Source organism: Triticum urartu, chromosome 4A (assembly GCF_056163025.1).
Source record: "Triticum urartu cultivar PI428250 chromosome 4A, HENAU_Tu73, whole genome shotgun sequence".
Taxonomy (NCBI): domain Eukaryota; kingdom Viridiplantae; phylum Streptophyta; class Magnoliopsida; order Poales; family Poaceae; genus Triticum; species Triticum urartu.
Window position 1 is genome coordinate 108,351,341 of NC_141876.1, and position 25,622 is coordinate 108,376,962.

General features: G+C 45.2%; 1 protein-coding gene, 1 long non-coding RNA gene and 1 pseudogene across 2 annotated transcripts; 1 reads left to right on the top strand and 2 right to left on the bottom strand.

The window, feature by feature from the left end:
- Positions 1-11,725: 11,725 nt before the first annotated feature.
- Positions 11,726-16,020, bottom strand: LOC125553645 (uncharacterized; annotated as a pseudogene).
- Positions 16,021-16,095: 75 nt separating this feature from the next.
- LOC147975015 (uncharacterized) lies at positions 16,096-19,420 on the top strand. The gene is made up of 3 exons (XR_015602004.1): positions 16,096-18,486; positions 18,558-18,643; positions 18,717-19,420. It is a non-coding gene; the product is annotated as an uncharacterized LOC147975015 (long non-coding RNA).
- Positions 19,421-21,039: 1,619 nt separating this feature from the next.
- Positions 21,040-24,974, bottom strand: LOC147975016 (uncharacterized). The gene is made up of 2 exons (XM_087519588.1): positions 24,759-24,974; positions 21,040-23,364 (listed from the first exon to the last, which is right to left on the bottom strand). The coding sequence occupies exon 2, from the start codon at positions 22,792-22,794 to the stop codon at positions 21,688-21,690; it is 1,107 nt and encodes a 368-aa protein (XP_087375714.1). The 5' UTR covers positions 22,795-23,364; positions 24,759-24,974; the 3' UTR covers positions 21,040-21,687.
- Between the last annotated feature and the right edge of the window lie 648 nt (positions 24,975-25,622).

A 25,622-nucleotide genomic window follows, 5' to 3' on the forward strand; every position in this document is an offset into this window, starting at 1 on the left:
CCCAGAGCGCGTCGAGGCCGAATGATGGATGTACACGGAGTTCGCAGCAGGGAGGACCTAGGTCTATGCGGTGATGAAGACAGCGACGACGATGGCAACGACCATGGCGCTGGACCCAATGATCGGTTGTATGTCTAGAAGGGAGTGGAAGGAACTCGAGGAAGAATCCGTTTAGAATTGGATTAGGTTTAATTTCTACCTAATATGTTGAATCTTTTTTAAGTTTATGTAAAATATTAAGAATCTGCACCCGAATGTCATTTATGTACTAGAATTTGCACCGAATGTCGTCTAATTTGCGCCAAACTTTTTTACTCCTCTAAATTTATGGGATCGACCAGAAATGACTAAAACTTAGAGAGTGAAATTTCTCCTCTAACATTTACTCGGCCTCTGACTCCTCTAAAAATTAGGACTTCGCCTACAGATGCCCTATGAATGAGGTGGACAAGAACTTGAAAATTATTTGTAGGTAGTTGTCACCATTGACGTTTCACTCAAAACGATAGAAACTAAACCTGAAATGAGCTCTGTATAAATTTTAGTCCACCCAATTTGTTTGTATAAATCACCAAAAAACAGCAGGGGTACATAAGAGATGCACTTTCAGGGAGCGATTTTGAAATTTGAACATATGCCAGTAGTATTTATAGACGACTCGCAGATGGAACTCTGTAGGGTTTGACAAAACAAAATTTTACATTCAACACAATTGTTTCGTTCCATCATAACGAAAGGCTATTTTGTCGTTGATCATAACATAGCTGTAACGCCCTCGATGCGGCTATATCTCCCACGTGTCGAAGCACGACTTAGAGGCATAACCGCATTGAAAGCAATGTTGCAAGTGAGGTAATCTTCACACAACCCATGTAATACATAAGCGAAAGAGATACATAGTTGGCTTACAATCACCACTTCACACAATTACATGAATAAAGCATTACATCAACCAGATACAATCAAGGTCCGACTACGGAACCCAAAATAAAAGAAGACTACCCCAAATGCTACACAGATCCCCGATCGTCTCAACTGGGCTCCACTACTGATCAACTGGAAACGGAACAACATAACAAACACGATCTTCATCGAGCTCCTCCTTGAGCTTGGTTGCATCACCTGCACGATATCATCGGCACCTGCAAGCTGGTTTTGGAAGTAACTGTGAGTCACGGGGACTCAGCAATCTCACACTCTCGCGATCAAGACTATTTAAGCTTATAGGAAGGGTAAAAGGTATGAGGTGGAGTTGCAGCAAGTGACTACCATATTTGGTGGCTAACATACGCAAATGAGAGCGAGAAGAGAAGGCAAAAGCACGGTCGAGAATCTATGATCAAGAAGTGATCCTAGAACAACCTACGTCAAGCATAACTCCAACACCGTGTTCACTTCCCGGACTCCGCCGAGAAGGGACCATCACGGCAACACACGCGGTTGATGCATTTTGATTAAGATAAGTTTCAGGTTATCTACAACCGGACATTAACAAATTCCCATCTGCCCATAACCGCGGGCACGGCTTTTGAAAGTTCAAAACCCTGCAGGGGTGTCCCAACTTAGCCCATCACAAGCTCTCACGGTCAACGAAGGAGATTCCTTCTAGCGGGAAGACCCGATCAGCCTCGGAATCCCAGTTACAAGACATTTCGACAATGGTAAAACAAGACCAGCAAGACCACCCGCTGTGCCGACAAATCCCGATAGGAGCTGCACATATCTCGTTCTCAGGGCACACTGGATAAGCTAAGCGTACAGGAGCCGACGTAACCCAAGTTGCCAAGGGATGGCCCTGCACGGTGCTCTAGTTTGGACCAACACTCAGAAGAGCACTGGCTCGGGGGTTTAAATAAATATGACCCTTGAGTCTGCAGAACCCAAGGGAAAAAGGCTTAGGTGGCAAATGGTAAAACCAAGGTCGGGCCTTGCTGGAGGAGTTTTATTCAAGGCGAACTGTCAAGGGGTTCCCATTATAACCCAACCGCGTAAGGAATGCAAAATCAAGGAACATAACATCGGTATGACGGAAACTAGGGCGGCAAGAGTGGAACAAAACACCAGGCATAAGGTCGAGCCTTCCATCCTTTACCAAGTATATATGTGCATTAATTAAATAAGAGATATTGTGATATCCAAACAATAAACATGTTCCAACAAGGAACATACTCCATCTTCACCTGCAACTAACAACGCTATAAGAGGGGCTGAGCAAAGCAGTAACATAGCCAAACAACGGTTTGCTAGGACAAGGTGGGTTAGAGGCTTGACATGGCAATACGGGAGGCATGATAAAGCATGTGGTAGGTATCGTAGCATAGGCATAGCAAAGGAGCGAGCATCTAGCAAGCAAAGATAGAAGTGATTTCAAGGGTATGGTCATCTTGCCTGAGATCCCGCAAGGAAGAAGAACGAGTCCATGAAGAAGACAAACGGACGTAGTCGAACGGATCTTCACAACTCCGGAACGAAACCGAAGCTAACGCGAGAAGCAACTCGGAAAGAAGCAAACAACATAATAAACAACCAACACATAAACATGGCATGATGCATAAACAAGTATGATGCATGTCCGGTTTAAATATGCATGGCATGGCAAAATGCACAAACAATACTACAAATTAAGTGGAGCTCAATATGCAACGAGTTGCATATTGACGAAACACCACGTCAATTATTTAGTTCTCTCCCGTTTAGGTACCCAACAATATTAAATGTTGTTAAGCATGGCAAGAGGTGAAACATGAGTAAAATACACAGTTAGGCATTTTAAATGAGGCCGGAAACAACAACAACAATTCCGGTAAAACCTCATGTGCATTAGCAATTTAAAGCAAACAACAATTTTAAACATCTTAAAGTTGTTAACATGATGCGGATGACATGTTCAAGTTTATGCATTTTTTATTAAAAGTTGACAAGAGCATTAAGAAGCATTTGTCACCGTGGTAGAAAGAAAGGGGTGCCACGGCGACGATAACGAAACTCATTGAGACGTCGGTGCAAAAGAAAGTGTGGCGGGAGCGTGCAAAAGATGGTGGGGTGATCCCGGTTACCGGGTTCCCACGAGTCAACGACGGCATGGCAACGAGGAGGAACCACTAACGTTCACGGGTGAAAACAACAACTAAACATCCATCTCATACAACACATGCTTTCGTCCACGGGTCATCGTCTCGGCGGTTATACCTTCCAGGTGCATTCTCGGAGCGGTTCGGGTTCGTAGAGGAAGTAGAGGAAGTAGTCGTCCACGGCGACGGTAGTTGTACACGGGCCTTCGGCCACGGAAGTAGTCGTACAACGTTTACGTAGAGGGACTTGACGAATCCGAGTAACTTGGGTTCGACGGTGGTCGTTCACATCCATAGTCGCACAAGGTTCCGTAAATGTTTGGGGTCTCGGCGAGGGACTCGGCGTTTTGGTGCGATGTAGGGGTACAAGTCGAAGGTCGTCGTGGTACTTGTTGTAACATAGGTCTCTGGGGTCGTCGGGTACACGTTCACATTGTAGCCGTACACGTCGAGGGTCTTATCGGAACCTCGTCAACGTTCGAGATCCACCTTGACGATCCAAAGAGGTACTTGGCGTCATGGTACTTGGGTCTTCGGACTTGCCGTTCTCGGTTCTTGCGACGGTAGTCGTACTAGTCTGCGGTAATGGAACTTGGTGCATCCAAGGTCTCCGTCGTAGTGGTACACGCACGTAGATGAACTTGACAGGTCGTTGTCATCCTGGTACTTGGCGTTCTTGACGATTCAAAGGGTCTTGGCGGAGGCCACGGTACTCCAAGGCACCAAGATGGTCTAGCAGCGGCAAGGGCGTCGGGGAGGACGTCCTCAGGTCAACGTGACCACGAAACAAAAAGGAGGAAGGGGATCGAGGCTGATGCGCCTACTCCGCCTGCTCGAAGTAGAGGCTAGGCCACGGTGCCACTGGATCTGGCAAGAGGAGGTCGGGAAAGGCTTGTTCTGGCCGGAGACGAGGCAGCTTCTCCCCGTCCGGCAAGACGACAGGAGCGCGGGGACGACGGGTCTCGGCGACGAGAGGGTGCAGCAGCTGCTGCTGTCGGTGGCGACGAACTTGGAGGCGGGGCGGCGTGCAGAGCTTGGGGCGCGAGGGTGCAGGGCGGCGTGCAGGAGAGGCGGGGCGACGGTAGTTGTCGGGGACGCAGGCTTGCGATGGCGGCGGCGGGCCGGCCTGGCACTGCGGGGGCTGGCGGCCATGGGAGCTGCTGCTCCTGCCAAAAACGACGAGGCGGACTTGCAAGACGAGGCGGCCGCGAGAGGAAGGCAGCGGCCATGGATCGGGCGAGCGCTCAGGCTCCTGGACCTGCGTGCGCCCGAGCGAGAGGAGAGAGAGCGTGGGCCTGGAGATCGGGAAGGGGAGTGGCGGCGCTGGAGCGAGATGAGATCGAGGGAGAGATGCGCTCGCGCGAGGGAGAGGGAATCGAGCTCCTGGCGACGCTGGAGGTCGAGCAGGGGAGCGAGAGGGGTTTTTGATCGGGCTAGGGTTAGAATAGGAGTGGGGGTGCCGGCTGGGCTTTGGTGCCAAAGGGCCTGCAAGGCTGGTTGGGCTGCGGGGGAAGGATGGCCTCGACTCTCTCCTCCCTCTCTCTTTAAACACTTAAACCTTTAACAGAAAAGAAATTAGAGAGGAAAAGAAAGAAAGGGTTAGGGAAGGATTTTGAGCATGGTGATAACTTTCCCGAACTCATAAAAATATGCTCGTTCCGAGAAAAATAGAAAAAGCCAGATCAAACAAAAGATTTCAAACTCATTTGAATTTAATTCAAATGGGTTTGAACTGGGAAGAGGTTTTTGGAGTGACCAAAAATGATGAAATTCTAGGTGAAGCTCCGGAAAATGACGAAAGGATATAAGGCAAGGTTAGAGAGTCAACACTTAAAGAAGAAAAGGCCAAAGGAATTAATATGCAAGTGTGTTTATGGGTGATTCCGAAAATGGAATATTTAATATAGCTCCATAAATATTAGGAGGGTAAAGTTATAAAGAGAAGTCACTCTTCCCTCGATTAAAATGGAACGAAGATCCACACAAATTATTTAGTTGAGATGCAAAAGATTTATGACATGATGCAATGCACATGCAATGATGAAAGCAAAAAAAAAAAAACAACTCACATGACGAAAACCCGGAAACCCTGAAAGGCATCTGAAACTCCGGTCTTGGGGCGTCACAATAGCACCCTCGGTATGGTTTGGTTTGCCTCCGGAGTATATTATTAAGTTCTTAACTAACGATGCAAGTGTTTTTTTAATAAAGCCAGTCATGAAGGTCTTTCCGCAAAAATAAAACAAAATAGGTTTGTCGTACAAGACAGTGACATATGGGCCCCGCCAAAGTAGCATACTAGCAAGACTAGCAGTCGACGGTTTTCATTCTAGACGATTCTTCTATGTTTCATTCCCTCCTTGGTTTTGTTCAGTTTTTGGTTTTCTTTTCTTTTGGTTTTCCTTTTTATTTTTTTCCTTTTTTCCTCCTTTTCTTTTTCCTTCCGGCCTCTTCCGGTTTTCTTTGTTTTTCTTCCTTTTCTCTGTAGTTGCTTTTTGTCATTTTTTACCATTTCAAAAATCTATGATCATTTTTTAACATTCAATTTTTAAAAAAATTCCAAGAATATTTATTAAATACATGGATATTTTTGACATATGAGAATAGAAGTAAACATACGATTGTTTTGTCAATGAAGATCTTTACAACAGTTGAGAACATCTTTTAAAATCAGGGAGATTTTAAAAGGTTTTATTTTTCAAAAAATGTGAATATTTCTTGAATTTTATATTTATGAAGAATTTTAAACTTTTGTGAAGTTTTTAATCACACAAATAATTATTGTTGTAATTTCTCAATATATTGGGAACCTCATAGTATTGAACGAAAAAACATTTTTTTCAAGAAATGATAATATTTCCTAAAATTTAGTGAACGTTCTATATTTTCTGATTTTTTTTCTAGCTTTTGTGTAGATTTTTAATTTCACAAAAACATTTAAACGTATTGAGAAAATGCACGAACACACCTTATAAGTATTGAACAAAAAAACCATACAAATAAGTTTAAATGGTATTATTTTCTAAAAATTAGTGACCGTTTTATATTTTTCTTATTTTTTCTAAATTTAGTGACGATACTTAATTTCATAAAAAAAATTTAAAAAAATTCTAAACATAATGAGAAAATGCACGAAAACACCTTATAAGTTTTGAACAAAAAAATCATGCAGTACGCAGCTCTCTAGCTTGGAATTTCCTATATGATGCTCTCTACGTCGAATGCAGAGCACGGCGAGCGATCTAAAATAGGAGGGCCCATTTTCTAGGTAGCTCGCTGGTTTTGTAAATCTTCTAAAGGTACATGAACCGGTTTTTGTTGGTTTTTTGACATTATAGTTTTTTCTTCCTGTTCCCTTTTATTTTTTTCCCTTTTTTTTGTATTTCCAACAATGTCCATAAATTTCACAAAAAGTTCTTACTTCCAAAATTTGTTCATAAACCCACAATGTTTGTGTTTTATAAAATGTTAAAAATTTCAAGTTTGGTTTGGAATTTCAAAAAATGTTTGTGTTTTCAAAAAGTATTTTGAATTTTCAAAAAGCTGGTGATTTCTGGAAAATGATTATTCTAAAAAAATGCTGACGTTTTCAATTTTTTATTCACAAAATCAGTTATTTTGGGAATTTTAAAAAATGTTTGGGTTTTTAAAATTGTTCTGAATTTCAAATGCTCTCACTTTGAAATTTTGTCCACAACTTCATAAACTGTTCACATTTCCGATTTTTGTCCAAAAATTTGGAAAAAGTGTTCCTGCTTTTTAAAAAATCCACAAATTCAAAAAATGTTTTTCCTTTCCTAAAATTTATTCGCAAATTCAAACATTGTTCATATTTTCCAAAAAGATTAGTTGCATTCCTGAAAAAATGTTCCAAATGAAAATGAGTTATTTGGCATTTGCAAGAAATGTTTCAAGTTTTGTTAGATAATATTCTTATCTGACGCTGTTGTTAATTCTTAAACGTTCACGCGGCGTGTTGTCAATTCTTAAACGTTCGCGCGGCGTGTTATTCGCAAACACTCAGAAACTCCTCTAACTAGCTTATCTACACACCTTCGCGAGCGGGTGGTCGCGAGTTCAATTCCTGTGCAACGCACCTCTATTTTTAGGATTTTCCACCGCTCCCTGCGTGGGTGCTACTTTGTGGTTCAGTCGATGCATCAGGCGATTGACTCTCGCTGCGCGAAACACGGACTATTTGCCGCAATAAGCGGCACACAGGAGACCAGCTAGCCAACGGTTACCACTCCGGGGCTCCCACAAAAGTCACCTTTTGTGCCTAGGAGCTCCCTAGTGGTTAGTCCAGCCGCCGCCGTGTGCCGTGTGCTCAGCATTTTTTTTCTGTACATGTTTTCGGTATTTTTTCTGATTTTTTGGCGTTTCAGTGTTCGCCCGATTTCTAGAGATAAAATGTTTTAAATGAACAAATATATGGAAAAAAAACTCGTAGCTGCGACAAGTTTCAAAGGTGGATAATGACATTTGCAAGAGGTGACCTTAGGGAGGTCCTAACATGTTTTGACTTTTGATCAACCCATGCGGTGGCAAATTCGGTTTGATAGACCCGTTAAGCAACTGGACGACATATCATTTTGCGCATGTTTCAATCTCGTTGTCTTGTTCCCCTAATCTGCCTTGCCTAAAAATAGTTCTTTCCCTAATTCGGCGTCGCGCGGCTGTGTTCCTCTAATAGTTTTTTCATACACATTGTATATTTTTTATACATGAATACATGTTTTCTATACAGATATAATATTTTACAAATTCTTTATTAAAATTTTAAATACTTGATTAATATTTGTTAAACATATGATCATTTTTTCATACACATTGTATATTTTATTACATGGCAAACAGTTTTTACATAGACATTTTACATTTTTTAAATGCTTGATTAACATTTTTTAAATGTTTTATGTAAAGTTTTTTTTTAATATATATATTTAGGAAAAAGCTTGTGTTCAACCGACTGATCGGTGTGTTCCGTCCGTCGCCTTCTACGCTAGCCACGTGTCCTCTGGGCCCAAGCCTTATCTCCTTGTCTTTAAAAAAGTCCACAACATCACACCCTTATCTTCTCCCTATACTTGTTCTTCTCGACGGCCGGATCCCGAGCGCCCGCCATGCTCCTGCCGCCGCCACAACCGGTGAGAAGCTACGCGCCCGTCTCCTCTTCTTCTACATCTCCTCCTCTTCCTCTCTCCTTCCTCTCCCTCTTCTCTAACCTCACAACCTCTATATCCCTTTCCAGGTCGCATGGTGCAGGATTACTATGCCCGAGCTCGTACAGGGAATGCGCTCGTTGCCGCCTCTCGTCGACTGGCGAGCAATTCTTTCCGCCCCCTATCCTCGCTCCCAAACTTCTCGCTTGTCGGGCCCGAGGCCTGGCGTCGCAGCAGCTGCTCCCGCAGCACGAAGGCATTTCCAGGCACCCGTTTCCGCAACAATGGGGTTGTTGCAAATCTTGGCACGATTTGACTACTATGCGAGTGTTATTTTGTAAAAATAATCCTACAATAGGATCAATGTTGCAAAAGAAATCTGCAACAAAACGCTTGTTGCAATTTCTTTTTTGAAGCAAGGCCTCTGTTGCCGGAAAAAACTGTGACAGAACTTCTGTTGCAAAAATAATTATTTTATAACAAGACCTCTGTTGCAAAAAAAAATCTACAACTTGACCTATGTTGCAAAAATTTCCATAACATGACATGTGTTATAAATTTTTTCCACAACACGACATGTGTTGCAATAATAGAGGATGACGCTCGGTCACTAAATCTGCCTGCGAGCGGTGGGATCTTTTAAAAAGATCCGCCGGCCGACGCGTAGCGTTGCCCAACTAATAAAGCAGAAAACAAAAACTATATTATAAAGAACATAAAAAAAACAGGATGTGGCCTTCCGCACGCTGGGCCGGCCAGTCTCGCGCGCCCGCAGGCTGCATATCGGCCCTGATCAACCCGCGCGGTGCGCCCTGGGGCGAATTCTGTTTGCTAGGCCCGTGAAGCAAAGCAACTGGACGACATATCGTTCTCGCTGCCCTGTTCCCCTAATCCGCCGCCGTCGTGCCGCTGCGCTCCTCCTCCTCCAGTGATCTGCTTCCTCCCTCCTCGTCTACCTTGATCGAAAGGAAGGTAAGTACGCAACCCCTATTTCTTTTCTGTATGCAATTGTATCTTTTGTGTAGAAGAAAGATCGTCGAAGAAACGGGGAGCAGAACCTGTACATGCGTCGATCGCTCGGTTCCTTCCTCTCTCGATATAATCTTATTTGCTGGCGTTTGTATGAGCGTTTCTTGTGTTGAATCTATTCAGGGTATCTGCTGGTCTGGAGTTGTCACCCAACCACGAGCCTCCGGCGGCACGTGCATCTGCTGTTGGAGAACCACAAAAAACGCGCCTATTCGCTTCACCTCCTCAAGCGCGACCATTTGTTCTACCCAGCAGCAGAAGAAGCAGCAGCAAAGGCGCGAGCTCTGCCCAGGCTAAGAAAAGTGCCGCCATTCTCACCTTTCGGGACCGTCCCAAGAAGGAAGAAGAACCAGGCGGCTCTCTCAGATCGGCTGGAGAGTGTTAGGCTGTCGCCGGCGGTCTTCACCGTGCGGCCATCGCCTTGCCCGAACAACGGCAATGCTCGATTGGAATTCTTCCCTCTCTCTGGAAGCAAGATCTTCTTCACCGACAGCGGGTCACGCACCGCCTTTTTCGACACGGAGGACCGTTCCATGATAACCGCGCCCAGCCTCCATTGGCCCAAGCACTGCCACCCCGTCGTCGTCTCTGTCCCCAACCCTGGATCCGAAGGCGAGCAGGACGGCGGCGACCACAGTCTCTACATCATGGACACGCTGCTCGATCCATGCAACGCCTCTCCCTTCGAGGCCCTAATCTACCGCAAGCTCCTCCCATACAGCGCCGTTCAGACATGGCACTGAGACACACTCCCGCTGCCTCCATTCCTCAGTGATCGCGTACATCGCCGCCGTGTCTCGATATCATCTTATTCCGTGGTGGGGGACGTCATCTGCGTCTCCGCGGATGGCTCCGGCACCCACTGCTTCGACACGGTGAGCCGGACGTTGAGCCTGGCTGGTGACTGGCAGTTGCCCTTCTACGGCAAGGCCGAGTACGTCCCTGAGCTCAAGCTCTGGCTCGGCCTCTCTGCTGCTAATCCCGAGCTCCCGTGTGCGGCTGATCTCTCCCCTCTCCTGAGAGGGGATGAGCCGAAGCGGCGCTACCTTTGGGGGGGATCCACACCTGCCGAAGCAATGGCTCCCGGCGTCCTATGGTTCCAGCAAAATTATCAGGTTCGGTTCTGGTAGATTTTGCATCACCAACTTCTATGAAGACATGAACAACATTGTGACGGATGGACAAGGCGGTCCGGTTGGCGAGACCATTGTTGTTTTCACTGGTCTGGAAGTGTTGTCTGGCAAAGAAAGTGGCAGTGATATGGGCAAGGACAAGAGCGATGGCAAGGGCAACGGGCTCCGTGTGATTAAGCACAAGTCTTGTACAATTGCTCAGACAGACTTCATCCAGTCGATACTCTGACTGATTACGCGTCTTTGCTCAAAGCTCCATTATAAGTAGAAACAAAGCATGGCGCCATACATTGCATTTCCGACTGTTGGTCCATCCCGGAAGCATAAGTAGTAGTACTACGATTCAGTCTTTTTGAATAAGCAGTAGTACAATTTAGTCTGCCATCCAGGGTTAGTGGAGGCGAATCATCACTATAGCGTGCAATCACTTGCATTCCAAACCAACATTAACTTTTAAACAACAACTTTACATTGCCGACACAGTAGCTTTGGACAAAATTTACATGCTCTTCTGCACAGTTTATTCAGTCTGTGGATTCAGTTTCGAACTGTCTTATTTCTCATGTGATTTATGGTGATGAATTTGTATATTAACAGTAGTAGCACTGTATGGTCCTTGTTAGATGTGTATAGCTCTTTTCGGTTTATCCCCATTGTATAAAGGGTCTCTTGGACTTTACCCTACACATGTATATGTATTGACTTTTGCTGTGAAAGCAGTTGCTTACTTATCCAACATGGTATCAGTTGCCAGGTTCCTCTTCCTCTCCCGCACCCTACAGCTCTGTGCCTAGCTTCCTCGTCGCCAGCCACCTTCTCCGCGCCCGGCAGCCCTCCTACTGCTGCTCTGCCCGAGCCCGCGTGCTCAGCCCTCACCGCGCCCCAGCCGCGGCCAGGCCGTGCCCTTCCCGCCAAGCCGCGCCCCGGCCACGCCTCTGGCTGCCGCGGCTCCTTCCGAACGCCCAGGCCGTGCCCCAGCCGCGACCAGGCCACGCCCTCCCTGCTCAACCGCGCCCCGACCACGCCTCTAGCTGCCGCGGCTCCTTCCGCGCGCGCCCAGGCCGCGCCCTCTCCGCCCGAGCGCAGCGCGCCCCGGTTGCCCCCTCGTCTTGCTCCGCGTCGGCTGGCCACCGCTGCTCCATCTCTCTGTTTTAAGGTCACATGAATATCAAGTTGGCAATCGGATGGGAAATTTGATTGTGGTAAATTGCAGTTCTACACTAGTTATGGTCCCTTTTTGCTTTAGGGAACCCGATTACTTATTTATTCAAGGAGTGGCGAGTCACTTAGTAAAAGAAATATACATGTCATACATGGTAGTAGATGTTTTGCAATTTACTTAAGTCTTCCAAACTGCAACTACTGAACGGCCTCTTCAGTTTTCTCTTAGCCTTTGAGTCTGAAGTACGCATCCCTGATTCCATGCAGCCTGGCAGACACCTCCTGCATTTTGATGCGTTCACTTGGAGACGACTTGGTGCAGCAAAGCCCAACATGCAGCACTGAGATCAAACACTGTGATCCAATGTCCTCGGCCATTGGAGCTTCTTGGCAGAGGTCCAGGTCTTGTACCAGCTCTGGATCAATAATCTGCAACATCTTGTCAGGTAAGTTAATCTCCACGAACTTCATGATGCTCAGTCCATCCTTGAACATGTCATCGGTTGGCCTCCTTCGGGTGAATATTTCAAGGAGAACAACCCCGAAGCTGTAAACGTCGTCGGCGGCTGAAACTTGACCACCCCCCGCACATTCTGTATATACCACATGTAGCAAGAGCTTAGCTCAAATTCACATGTTCAAGCAATCAGGCTAAGGAAGAAAAAAAACAGAATCTAAAACTAGACAATATATACCTGGAGCAACATATCCTATTGTTCCCTTTATCGCAACCGAAGAAGTTGAAGCTGAGTCGCCAAATGATGAGGATGCAGGATGGACATGCAACCGTGCAAGTCCAAAATCTCCCACATGAGCTACCATATCATTATCCAGAAGAATGTTGCTAGGTTTCAGATCACAATGAACAATGCTTCCTCGGTGGTTGTGGTGCAGGTACGCCACTGCATCTGATACATCCACCACAATGCTTAGTCGTTGAGCCAGTGAAATATAGTTCAAACCTGGAGTGCCTTCTTCACCCCGAGCTGAGTGTAGCAATTTATGCAAGTCCCCTCGTGGCATGAACTCATACACTAGTGCTTTAAAATCATTTCCTCTAGAATCAGTGCTGGAGCATGCAGTTAGGATAGGGACTAGATTGCGATGTCGCACATTCCTTAAAGCATTGCATTCAGCAGTGAAGCTCTTCCCTGCACCTCTTGTCTCTAGGCTGAAGACTTTAACAGCAACAACACTTCTATCTGGAAATAGTGTTCCTTGATATACAGAGCTATAGCTGCCTCTACCAATCAAATTTGATGGTGAGAACCCTTCAGTTGCTTTCAGAAGATCACTAAGAAAACGGAAAGTTGTAGCCTAGGCCGAGCTACACGGTGCCCTTTATCCAGGCCGTCCACTCACATTGTGATCTGTGCATCATGCTAACTACGCCAGAGCGTGTCTACCGTGTAGCTACTGTTCTGTCAGTGATTAACAGATATTTTGCCCACATGCATGTGAGAAGCTGCATGCATGTGAGGTGCCCTGACGTGTGTGAGAGGGGAAAGTAAGAGAGAGAGTTGATGTGACGTGAGAGAAGAGGGGAGCTGCATGCATGTGAAAGAGCTTATATTTTTCTATAGCCGCATACATGTGAGGTGCTGCTGTGTGTGAGAGAGAAAAGGAAGAGTGAGAGGTGATGTGACAGAACCGCGGAGAAGAAGGGAGAGAGTGAGAGAGGTGTTGTGTGACAATGTGAGAGAGAAAATGAGAGGGAGAGGCTTTGTGAGAGAGAACGGAGAGAGATGTTCTGCATGTGACAGAAAAAAGAGAGTTGCTGAGAGAGAGAAAAGGAAGAGAGAGAGGTGTTGAGAAAGAGAGAGAAAAGGAAGAGAGAGAGGTGCTGCATGTAGGAGAGGGAAGAGAGTGGCGTGGAGTTCGAGGGGGTGAGGAATCTCTTGTAGTATTAGCAATATTAATTCTTTTCAGACCGTGAATCAAGTCAGAGTGGGCACATATCTCTATGAATATAGAATTACCAATGTATGGCTGAGATAGAGGGTACCATGTAGCTCAGTCTACAAAAAACCACTCTCGATAAGAAATTCTAGGAAAGTTTGGACCAAATGACTGGACAGGGATACATTTTTTTTTCCGTCTTCCACTGCAGAACAATAGAGCATAAATGGCCGCAACAATTAACAAGACTGCTGCTGGAATCACTAGCTTCAGCACAATAGATTGCTTCTTCTTATCTGAATCTAGAGGCACAGAAGGACATGTGCGTAGGTGTAACTCCGGTGCCCCACCACAAAGCCCCTGGTTTTCATGGACCCACACAGCAGTCGCATTCCTAAAGATTCCTTTTGCTGGGGCCTCACCCTCAAGATGGTTAAATGACAAATCTATTTGTTGAAGAAGCTGAAGATCCCCAAAAGATGCTGGTATTGATCCAGTTAAGCCATTGTATGACAAGTTCAGTACTTTTAGGGACTGCAGGTCACTGAATGAAGTGGGGATGTTTTCACTAAAACTGTTCATGTCCAGCTCAACTCGTTCCAAACTTCTACAGTTACCCAATATGTGTGGAATATCTCCGGATAGTTTATTGGATGAAACGTGCAAATATGTAAGTTGTTTGGCATTGTCAATGTTGCTAGGAAGTTCTTCATCAAGGTTGTTGAAAGATAAGTCAATTTCAAATACTGTTGGTATTCTGAAGATCTCCATTGGTACTTTGCCAATAAAACTGTTTCTATGAATGCTTAATACATGAAGCATTGGGAGGTTTGCTAAGCTTGGGGGTATGTGACCACCAAGCTTATTAGAATGTAGGTTTAGAATCCCTAGTCGAGACAAATTTGACAGTGACACTGGAATAAATCCCGTAAATATGTTGTCACCTAACCATATTTCCTGCAAATTCCTGAGACTCCCGAGCCATTTCGGAACTTCCCCAGTAAATTGGTTGCTGTCCAATTCCAAGAGAATCAGCTTGGGGAAGTTTTCTATGCCACAAGGAAAACTCCCTGATAATTTATTTCCTCTCAAGTGGAGTACTTCGAGGTGAACAGAAAGGTTGCCTAATGAAGCTGGTACATGGCTTTCTAACCTGTTTCCATGCATCGAGAAACTTCGTAGCTCAGTGCAATTTGCTAGGCCATACATAAACTCCCAGTCTTTATTGGCATGTGCTTCGAGTTTATTGAGCTCTAGATTCAGAGCAGATAGTATGGTTAGTTTGCCGATAGAGCCTGGCACAACTCCGGTCAAATTATTGGCTGATATATCGACACGGTGTAGCTTGGAAGCATTTGTCAATGAAACAGGGATATTCCCTTGAAAGAGGTTACCACCTAAATATAGTTCCTGGAGATTTGGTAGACTGTTACCAAGATTGGACGGCAGCTCTCCTCTGAAACTGTTAGAAACAAGGCTGAGACCAACGAGAGTAGAAAGATTCAAGATGGCCTGTGGAAATCGACCTGCCAACCGATAGCCTGTGACGAACAAGCCCTGCAGACCATCTAACTTTGCAAACTCATCCGGTATGTCACCCTCGATCTTGTTGTAAAGGGTCCTGAAATCTTTAAGCATTGTGAGATTGGCAAGAGAAGCAGGGATGGTTCCAGCAAGATTATTAGCCGAAAGGCTCATGTACTGAAGGTTAGGAGGCCAATCCACAGGAATTTTCCCAGCTAGACTATTGCCGTTGAGCAGTATATCATCAAGACTGGAACAATTCGCAAAACTCGGTATACCTCCTTGCAGTGTGTTATTACTGAGGTAGAGATACCGGAGGCGAGGAAGATGCCCAAGGGAAGGAGGAATCTCTGCAGTGAAGCGGTTGTCCGACAGGTCAAGATATTTCAGGAATGTTAGGTTCCCGAGCGACGGAGAGATTTGCCCGACCAAACCGTGAGACGGAAGGTCAAGAGAAGTGACTCGACGTGGATTCTTCATCCTGCAGCGAACACCTCCCCAGTCACAGAAGTCGGTGCTGTCGTTCCACAACGCAAAGGCTTGATTTGGATCTTGACTGATTGAGTTCTTGAACTCAAGCAGTGACAGCATGTCTGTCTCGCTTCCATACAAGGAGCTGCAGGTGGTAACACGTGCGCAGCCAAAGGTGAGCATCATGACCAGCAACTGGCTCACTACAGTAACCATCATTGCTTGCCTTGCCTGCTTCCACCATTATGTGCAGATTAAAAGAAGGAGAAAATTGATTAGAACGAAGAGAACTAGTACTAAGATAGTAGAAGTTAAGAAAGGTAAGTTTGGATGGGAAGTGGCGATTCGGTGCCCGAGCGCAGCTGCTCCCAAAATCAGTGGCGTCCATTTCTAGCTTGGGATTCGAACAAAGCCCACTGGCGTGGCGTGTCAGACGCGAGCTGCAGAAAATCGGGCGTTCGCAGCAATACGGTACTCCCTCCGGTCCTTTTTACTCTGCACATTGGATTTGCCGAAAGTCAAACTTTGCTAAGTTTGACCAAATTTATATTAGAAATTATTAGCATCTATAATATGTAATAAATATAATATGAAAATATATTCTAAGATGAATCTAATGATATTGGTGTTGTTATGTGAATGTCTATAATTTTTTGTATAAACTTGGTCAAAGTTGAATGAGATTGACTTCGGTCAAACCTAATATGCAGAGTAAAAAGGACCGGAGGGAGTACGCAACAGTGGCTCTTTTGTGGGACCAAGGCGAAGGAAAGGGACGGAGGAAGCGAGTTGGCATACTGGGCCGTGGACCAGGACGTTCGATTGTCCACATCTGAGCCGTCTACCGGTCGTGGGGACAGGCGGTGTCCCTCCCTTTGGATTTGGTCATTCTGGAAACCCTGGCCGCCACCCCTCTTCGGGCAGAAGCCCTTCTCTTCTAGTGCTGCGGCAGCTGCTTGCGGCGGCGCTCATCCTGTCTCGGCGCCGATGGCCGAAATGGAGGATGATAGTATGGAGTTCCTGCTTGACGCCATTGACAGGTTAATCCACACAGATCTGTAAAATGGTTTTGAGATTTCTTCAGCAAGCTAGCGCGTGCAGAAGTAACCTGATGAATGAGGCTTGTTGCCGGTGAATGCCGTCGGTTTTTTAGATTCCCACTGCGAGAGGAGTTCGCTGACAAGCTTGGTCACCCAGATCCCTTGCTGTTCCTGCTGACTCTAATGCTGGGTCTGGTTGCGCCGAAAAGGTCGGGGACGGTGACGCGGGTACAGCGCGTGAAGGAGTGCGCCGTCGCCGGGATGCATCTCCGACGAGATCGGCGCAGTCGACTGACAGAGTCAATCCAGAAGCACCTGGCTGGACAAAAAGGTGTGAAACAACATCTTCCTCGCTGTTGGACTGTATTTCTTGATCTATGTACGCAAGTTTGTATGCAGTGAACACTTTTTTATCAGAAACATTAGTTTGCTTTGTTAGTCCGTACCAAAATGTCAGTAGCGATTGTGAAGGCGATCATTTTGGGCCAAACTTAATGATTTTCCATTACTCAATTACCTTGCCTATCCGCAGACATTAGACTGTTAGTACTGGTATGATAATAGTTCTGAATCTCAGCATATACTCCCTCCGTAAAGAAATATAAGAGCATTTGATCTCTTATATTTCTTTACGGAGGGAGTACGTTTCAAAAATTACTGGTTGTGTCTAGGCAGTGCACCACCAGACAGAGCACCCTGGCCCTTCTCGGATAAGCACTCTAGAGCAGTCGATTCGCAAGTATGCAGAGGAACCTGATAAAAGTGTAGTGTGACCTTTTGGTTTGTGTGTTACACTCACTGTCGTGGACTGAACTATATTATGACAGGGTGGAGCAGTGAGGAGAACGAATTTGGCGATAGAGCGGCATGCAAGCAAAATCTACAATAGGAGTATGTTTGAGGAGTTTGGTCGGCTCCTCATCGAAGGGACGACATACAATGTAACTGACGTCGAGAGGTTGAGGAAGTACATCACAACTCACAACAATGCAGCTAAAGAGAAAAATGGAGCAGGGTTGAATATTAGGTGACCATAAACGAAGACCACACAGAGTTTACTTGTGAGTGTGGCCAGTTTGAGCACGCTAGGATGCTATGCAGCCATGTCTTGAGGGTAACTTCACAAAGACCTTGTTTCTTCTGGGTTAACAAGTTGAATTTCTGAACCAGCAATGTTGACAATTTCTTGTGGCGTAGGTGATGGAAATACTACACCTGGAGGAGATTCGTAAGAAGCATGCAATCAAGCGGTGGACAAAGGACGCAAGGGGCATACTCCCAAAGCACCTGGTTCAGTACCGAAAGGGCAATTCAGTTAGCTTGTTATTCACGTGCAGGAACTCGACTCTATACCTATCACATGTTTGTTTGTCTCGAAGCTCTGCTTGTGAGTGGCGCACCTTTGGCAGAGAAGAGGGATGGTTTGGGTTTTGAGGACCATATGGCAGGTCTGGCGACCGGGAGAATGGACGGCAGTGGCGAAGTCGCATTTGTTGGGGACGACGATGCTGACCAGTGCCATAGTGGTGGGCATTCATTCAGTGTGAATGCCCTTCAGGGTCTTGCAACTCTAGATAAACATAGAGGGGTCGGCAGACCGACAAACAGCAGGGGAAAGGCCCCATACGAAGGTCTGAGTATGCGAGCCAGGAAAATGCAAGAATTGCGGGATGGAAAGACACCGATGGAACACTTGCACAAGGCCACTAGGAGTTCCTGAAGAATGAGTTATGAATTTTTGATTTGTAGTATGTGTTGGAAATTCGAATTGCTGGAAAGATTAAATGCGAGTGTCGCTATGGCATCACGCAAGGGCAGTATAAAGAGTGCACGACAGCCAGCTGCTACCTTGCCTTCCACCATTGTTGTCTAATTCAAGAATAAAAATTGAAGCTAGCTTCTCCAACCGATGGGGCAGGTGTTTGCTGAATCCGGCTTCAGTGGCACAGCCAAGAGCTGTGAAGGAGGCGATTCAGTCGGCAGAATCAAGGTTCAGGTACAATATCTTACGTGTTTTCTGTATTATTAAGAGGGACACATGATTTGTGACTCTGCCGCCATTTGCAGTCATCCGCCTCTTCGATGATGGACTCAGTGGCGACCGCTTGGAGTACAACATAGTTACTGCGCAAGACGACGGCGTGATTGAGGAGGTAAAGTGGAATCGTCTCTGTGTGACAGAGTGTACCTTTTTTGTACTGAGAGGAGACATACATGGATTTTCAGGGGGAGGTGATCCAACGGGATTGCTGTCGACTTAGTGTGTTCAACCAAAAGCTAGACGAGGAGGGAGGACAAAATTCAGTCGAAGAAGGCTTCAACGGGACAGTGTTGGTCTTTGTGTGAGTGTCATAGCGTGATGTGTGTACCATTCTGACGCCGAGAGAATTTTGTGAGCAAACTATATTGACATGTTCTGAAGATGCACATCTTTGTATTTTTATGTGGTCAGACAGCGGAGAGCTGTAGATTAAGCTATATTGTGCATACACTGATTATGTCATGTGGTACGTATGGTGTAATGAGCTTGGAGCATGTGTGGGTTGTTTGCCGTGGGATTCAAATTTTGCTGCTGTCTGAGTAAATGCGTTTTCGGAAAAAACTGGATGGAGGCTGTGTAAATCGTCTATGTAAGGCGGACGGCTCAGGCTGGCGCAGGAAAATTACTGAGCCGTGAGCCCGAAGCCTGTTCCTGCTGTGTGGTGACGCTCCCTGGCAATGAATGCGCCCCAAGGCCCACACATTGTTTATATCTGATACAACCGGAATACAGACGAGAATACAAGCCAGGGCGCGAATCCACACGTGAACATACGGATGAGATTTCAAGAGCAGCTGAGCCTGGGCTCCGAATCGAATTTTCGAGTTTGGATGGTCAATATATTCTTAATGTTAGCTAAGATCGATGTATGTTCTGCGAAGCAGCTGGGACGGATGTATAGTTCTGATCACCCTTGTGTAGAATGCACGTTTATAATCGTAGTAAAGCTACATAACTTTACTTGCATAGAATGAAATCAGCGAAAGTTCAGCAGAAGTTAAACAGATGTTGGTAGGTACTGCAAATATTGATATGTCGTATGCTGAAGTACGTACCTGATTTGGCTCTCTGCTACTTGAGTTTCTCCTTGCTGAAATTTTTTGTTTTCCCTGATCGTACATCGATCAACTGGTACACAAACTGCTTGAGAAACATGCCCGTCCCTTGATTTATAGATAGACGTCTTCAGCTCTAATAGGCTGCTTTCCATGGCATTCAACTGTCGGGGGAACCTTTTCAAACTAGTTACTAGTAAAACAGGACCGCTTTAAGCGAGAGCGAATTTTTTGCAGCTGGACGCGGGTGGCTTCAAAAAGGTTAGCAAAAGGCATATGTACTAGATTACTAGTTCACGCGTTCTACAACGAGAACCTGCGTGTAAAACGTTTTCAAGAGAAACCATTTGAAAGTATGAAACAAAAGCTATGGGAGTCACGCAGTTTTCTTGTTTTGCAAACGGATACATGTGTTTGCACTTTGCAACGATGCACAAGCATCCCACTAGTTCAGTACAACCAACGATAATGCGCCTGAACGACTTCTTTTAGAACCCTCGTCATTTTATAAGCTTCCACTGTCAATGCTACTCCCACCGTTGGTTGAGACCAACGAAAGCCAGAGTCATTTTATAATTAACCACTCATTCCTATGCTAATGCGCCTCGCCAAGCATTGCAACTATTCGTTAACACGTTTAACTTTGTACTGAACCACCAATGTTAGGTAGACGGTCGATGCGGATTATTTTAGCAAGGGCAAAGGATTGAAGGGGTATCTGCTCTTTCAGGGTCCAGGTTCAAGCCAAGAAGAGTAAATTGAAGGTGCACTAGGTAGCACCACTTCAGGGAGTACTTCATTATGCCTTTGAAACTATCAATCCACCAACTTGCAATCGGTTCAAAGTGATCTCCCAGATAAACATACAGAAATTGACAGATCGTAGCCCAAATCAAAGCCACATAGTCTGATAGGAAAACACATGCATTTTCAGCATAGAGAAGGCAAGAAAGATCATCTAGGCACTGACCCTTAATGAAGCTATCCCTAATCAGGATCTTATCATGAGTGACTAAACAAGGAAAAACTTGACCGATAGGGCTGCACAGATGATTTCAGTAAGGACTGCCCAAGTGAGATGCACCCGGTTTTGCATGAAGGATTGGATGGAGTAAATCCCTCAAGAAGTAAAATGCCAAAGGAGAGGAACCCTTGTCATCATAAAAGGCTATAGATTCAGCCATGCAATGTTAATATATTTATTATTTAATTCACAAAAATAAGAAATGGCGATTCTTCGTACAGCCAACTTAATATCAACAAAAAACAAGAAAACATATGCAACATAAACACCTATGAAACTGGTTACTCTAGAAAGAGACATCCCATTCGAGTCAAATTTGGAAGGGGCAAACGGAACAAAATGTCTATAAAATGGTAAATCTAAGGAACTTTTTTTAATATCTCACATAATGTGAGGGAAAAAAACACTCATGTGAGTAGTGGCGTCACCTTTTTTTTCCACTTCATTTGCAGCCGTGTTTCAGAGTACGTAGTTGCAATTAAGATTTATTTTACTTCAGTGTTTTTAGTTCTTTTTTCAAAAATTACAAATTCATTGTTTCCCATGGGTCAGATTACCGTGACTACATGTACATTACCTTATGCATGGAGCAGAGATAGCGCTCCCACTAAGTCTTCCTCCTGTCTTTTTCAGCTTCAAGAAAAACCAATCAATCCCAATACAGCACAACAGTTACTTCCTTGTCACGCAGCAGCACTGTTCACCATCCGGCACATCACTTGCTCTCTTTCATATGAGCCTCCCTCATTAGACAAATATGACAAATGAATAACTGAAGTAGTGCCAAAAAAGGAATAACTGAAGTAAACAGCACAACAGCAAGATCATGATAATAATACCACGCTAACTCAAAATAAGAACAACATGTCCGGAATATCTTAAACGCCACAAGGCGGCAAACATCTGAAACCTGTCACAGTAGGCAATATAGTTCAGCAAAATAACCAACCAATGACACAAGCTGTTTGACAAAGCATAAGCTAACAACAGGCATCGAAGAGCTCCCGTTCATCAAAAGATCTGTCAAGATCAAGTAGATGCCAAAGTGTCAGGAAGCAGGCTCCTCCTAGCAGGTGTTCATCTTTGGGGAATACCAGATGCCTCAGCAACTACCTTTGCGCCGATATCCTTAGCTAACTTTTTCCTCATAAAAGCAAAGAACTTTTTGAAGCGCTCATAGAGAGCACCGCTAGCATACTTCTTTAGTGCCATGTACCCTGGAAGTTGATGATGTCCCATCACAGACTGAGTAAACGCAAAGGTTATCGGTGCAAAATCTTCAGCACAGGTCATAGCAGCAGCGACCTCAAGTTGTTCTTCTTCACTTAAAGGCTTCAGGTTATAAGGCTTTGGCATTGCGTGATACTTCCAAGGGTTTGCTTGAATCTTCCCTGCCATTGCACTAACTATTGTATCATTCAATTTACGCATATCCTGTATGGATTTCCAGCAGTCCAAAGTCTTCAGCTCCTTTACAACAGCATGAGTGGTAGTGATCAGGGCTTTACCAGCAGGAGCTGCTTTGCATTGGAGAGCGAAAACTTCAGGTATCGCATCACGACCAACTTTTCTCTGAAGGACCTTCATAGGCATCTCCACACCAATCCATTGCAGAGCAGGACCATAAAGGTCTTTACCTGTCAGGTAAGATAGAGCAGGAGCAACTGATGAAGAATCAGCAAACTTCCTTGCTCTGCCTTCATATTTAGTTGCATTGTCGGAATTCCATGACCATGTGCTACCAATCGTTCGGAACGCCAACTCGTGGAGAAATGGCAGGAAGCAGACAAGCTTCCAAGCATCAGAAAGGTATTTCTCAATGGCTCCCAGGTCGTTGGCATAAATCTCAGCTGAGTTCTCCGGAGGCGAACAAAGCCTTGAATATTTCTGTCCATGGTACCAGCCAGCAGAAAATGCCTGAGCTCGTAGAACCGCCCACTTGATTTGCCTGTCCCCTGCAATGCCAAGCTGCAGCGCCTGCGCTTTGGCCAGGGCGTACACCTGAGAGACTAGCTTTTGATCAGGTTTCCAAAATGCAGGCCCTCGGCAAATGCTATCAACTGTACATGGTTCATACTGTATGCTATCTGGCATTAGGAAATACTCTGATCTCTTCAATGAACCGAGAGCTAGGCCTTCAGCGTCATAACATGGATTCTCATATGTTTCGTACATCATCTCCATTGTCTTGAGAAATTCTTGGTACTCCTCAGGGGTAGCTGAAACTCCGCCAGCTTAAGTTCATCTTCAGTTAGAAATCCTGGATGAGTAGCAGACGGAACGGATTTCCCTTTCACGTCCACTTCAGGGTGACCTGTCCTATGAATTTCTTCCAGACAGAACTTGGGCCTTTTAGAAATCGTTTGCTGGAGTACACTCGAAACACCAGAAGTACACACTTGATTTTGGTGAGTAGGACTCTCTGTCAAGTCTCTACGTTTCTTTCTTTCTGCACCATTGTCATCAGAAGTATGGCTTTGATCATCGCCTTCGTGTGCTGGTGCACTGCTCGGTACATACGGATCAGCCGCCTTCAACTGCTCTTGTGCCTCATCTGTGAAATATGCCTTGTGATATTGCTTCATGTATTCAAGCGCCGGTGGTGGTATAGGGTACCCATGAGCATTAGCACTAAGCAGCCTTCTGACAGAAACTTTTCTTGTCTTGGTAAGATACTCAAGTCCTGCATTGTTCTCAAGAATTGTAGATAGCTCGGGCGCATTGATGTACACAGGAACAATAATGTTGGACATCCTGACAAATAAATAATCTGAGTTGTCACTGATTATTAAAATGGCAGCCAGGTAACACTCATGTACAATATTTTTTTATATAAGCATGAAAGCTGTTATTTGTTCATTGAAGAAAGGACCAAAGTCGACCACCAAAAAATGTATTCATGGGCCAAAATTAATTGAGAAAATACAATAAAGGCTTTCATTCTATTTGTTGGTTACCCAACACCCAATCTCACTTGTTGGAACGTAGGTACAAACTTTGCGCCTGCCAATTTCCAGAGCTAAATAAAACTCATTACTTTATCTGGTTTTCTGTTTGGTGAGAAATGCTAGTGAAGATAGAAGATCATTGCCCTTTACCAGTATACTATATTAGGTTGATTGAGGATTTTTGGCTTCCAGGCACAACTAAGTCCAGAACCAATTTTTTTGAAAAAACAAATTCTGAAACTTTCAGAAAAAAAAAATATGTGGGTGATCACCCGAATGGTACTTGCATCGAAGTTCCACAAACAACAAATTTTGTGCCAAAATGTTTGCTGCTTTAACTACTGAAACTTTTTTCACATGAAAAGAGAATCAGACATTCCAGCAATTATTCAAGCACAACTGTTGTGTGCCAATGAACCAAATGGAATGCATATAGACTATTCATTAATCCGGTGTTTTTTATTGCTCATTCCTGAAAGATTATACTTTAAACAAGGAAACTGACCCCAATGATCTGATTCTCTAGTTGGACAGTGTGCAAGTCATGTACCTGTGTGCTTTTTTTTCTCAAACTTTTATTTCTCAAACATGCGCCCAAATGTGTCATTTTGTGTTAGCAGAAAATGTCAACATGATGCAAACCGTACAGTATCTGGGGAATTCTTTCTGCCATTGTTGCTTAATCAATAACGTGCAGATGTTCTCTAAGAAAACACGGTGCACGTACCTACCAAGTTTGCAGATCTATGTTATTTCTAAGAAAAACACTGTTCAGTTGTCCCTAAAAAAGTTCGCAGATCTATGTTTTTTCTAAGAAAAACTATTTTCTTATAGAAAAAAAGATCCACAGAGTGAATTTTTGAAATGGACTGTGGACGGGTTTAATTTCGCTTCGCCCTCCCTTTTCGTTGCGCCAAACTCGAATCAAAATTGGGCGGCGGCAGCAACCTTCTCGAGATGAACGCTCGACTATGTGGTTTAATTGGGAACTCGGGGAGAAGAACCAATTTCACAAACAAAATAAGCACAGAACTGAAACCAAACTGCCAAAGCAACGACGCCATGCTAGTCAAAGTCGAGGGATCGATAGAGGAAACGAACGTATAGACTCTAGTTAGGGTTCTGGCGGAAGATTTGAAACCAAGTAAAATTAAATGAAGAAAAAAAGATAGATGAGCGTACGCCATCGATCCTCCTCACCTTTCCGACGGCGGCGCGGATGGATCGATGTCGGAATTTCCTGCTCCTCCGATCCGTGACCACCAATGCAGAACACCGCTGGCCTCCTGCGCCCTCTACTGGCACCGGAGAAGGAGAGTCAGGACTGGGAGGAGGAGTGTGTGAAAGGTGGGTTGAGACTTGAGATAGAAGTAGTAGTATTGTAGAAGCCGAAGGGACATGCGACTACAATTGAAGTGAACCGTCAGGAGACTCGTCACCTCCCTCTAGACGGACACGTCATCACGGATGCGTGTCGCCCTCTCACCCCACAGCCTCACCCGTAAACCCTCGCGCCTGCGGGGCAGATGTCGGGCCGTTACCTGTTTTGAGTCGATCGGCGAGGCGCTTGATCGTCCAAAAACCGTCACAGTCACGCTTCACACTTGTATTCCCTCCGTTCGAAATTATTTGTCGCAGAAATGAATGTATCTAAATGTATTTTAGATACATCCATTTCTGCGACAAGTAATTCCGAACAGAGAGGGTATAAAGTTATAAACCCTCCCCGGACTCCGGCGGCGGTGGCGACCAACGCGCGACACGACCAAAAGCATCACTGCCATGGTCACTCCCAAAGACCACGCCACCACCGGCGTGACCTCCTCCCGGCTCTTTCCTCGGCGAAACCAAAGAGGAATACAACGAAAGAGAGCGTGGGAGTATTCCGGGTGGCTCGAGTGGGACATAGGCCCTAGGACCGAGCGGATATATTCCTTGACGGTATAAAATGGCAAAAGAAAAGAAGGAACATGAGTACGAACAATGGCACGAATGGTTTACTAGCCAGAAACAGAAACGGTGCGCCGGAAGACGGGGAGCAGCGCAGAACGGGCCTCCAGAGCA

Bases quoted from the DNA above. Each gene is read 5' to 3' on its own strand.
- LOC147975016 (XM_087519588.1), bottom strand. From the start codon at position 22,794: ATGGAGATGATGTACGAAACATATGAGAATCCATGTTATGACGCTGAA.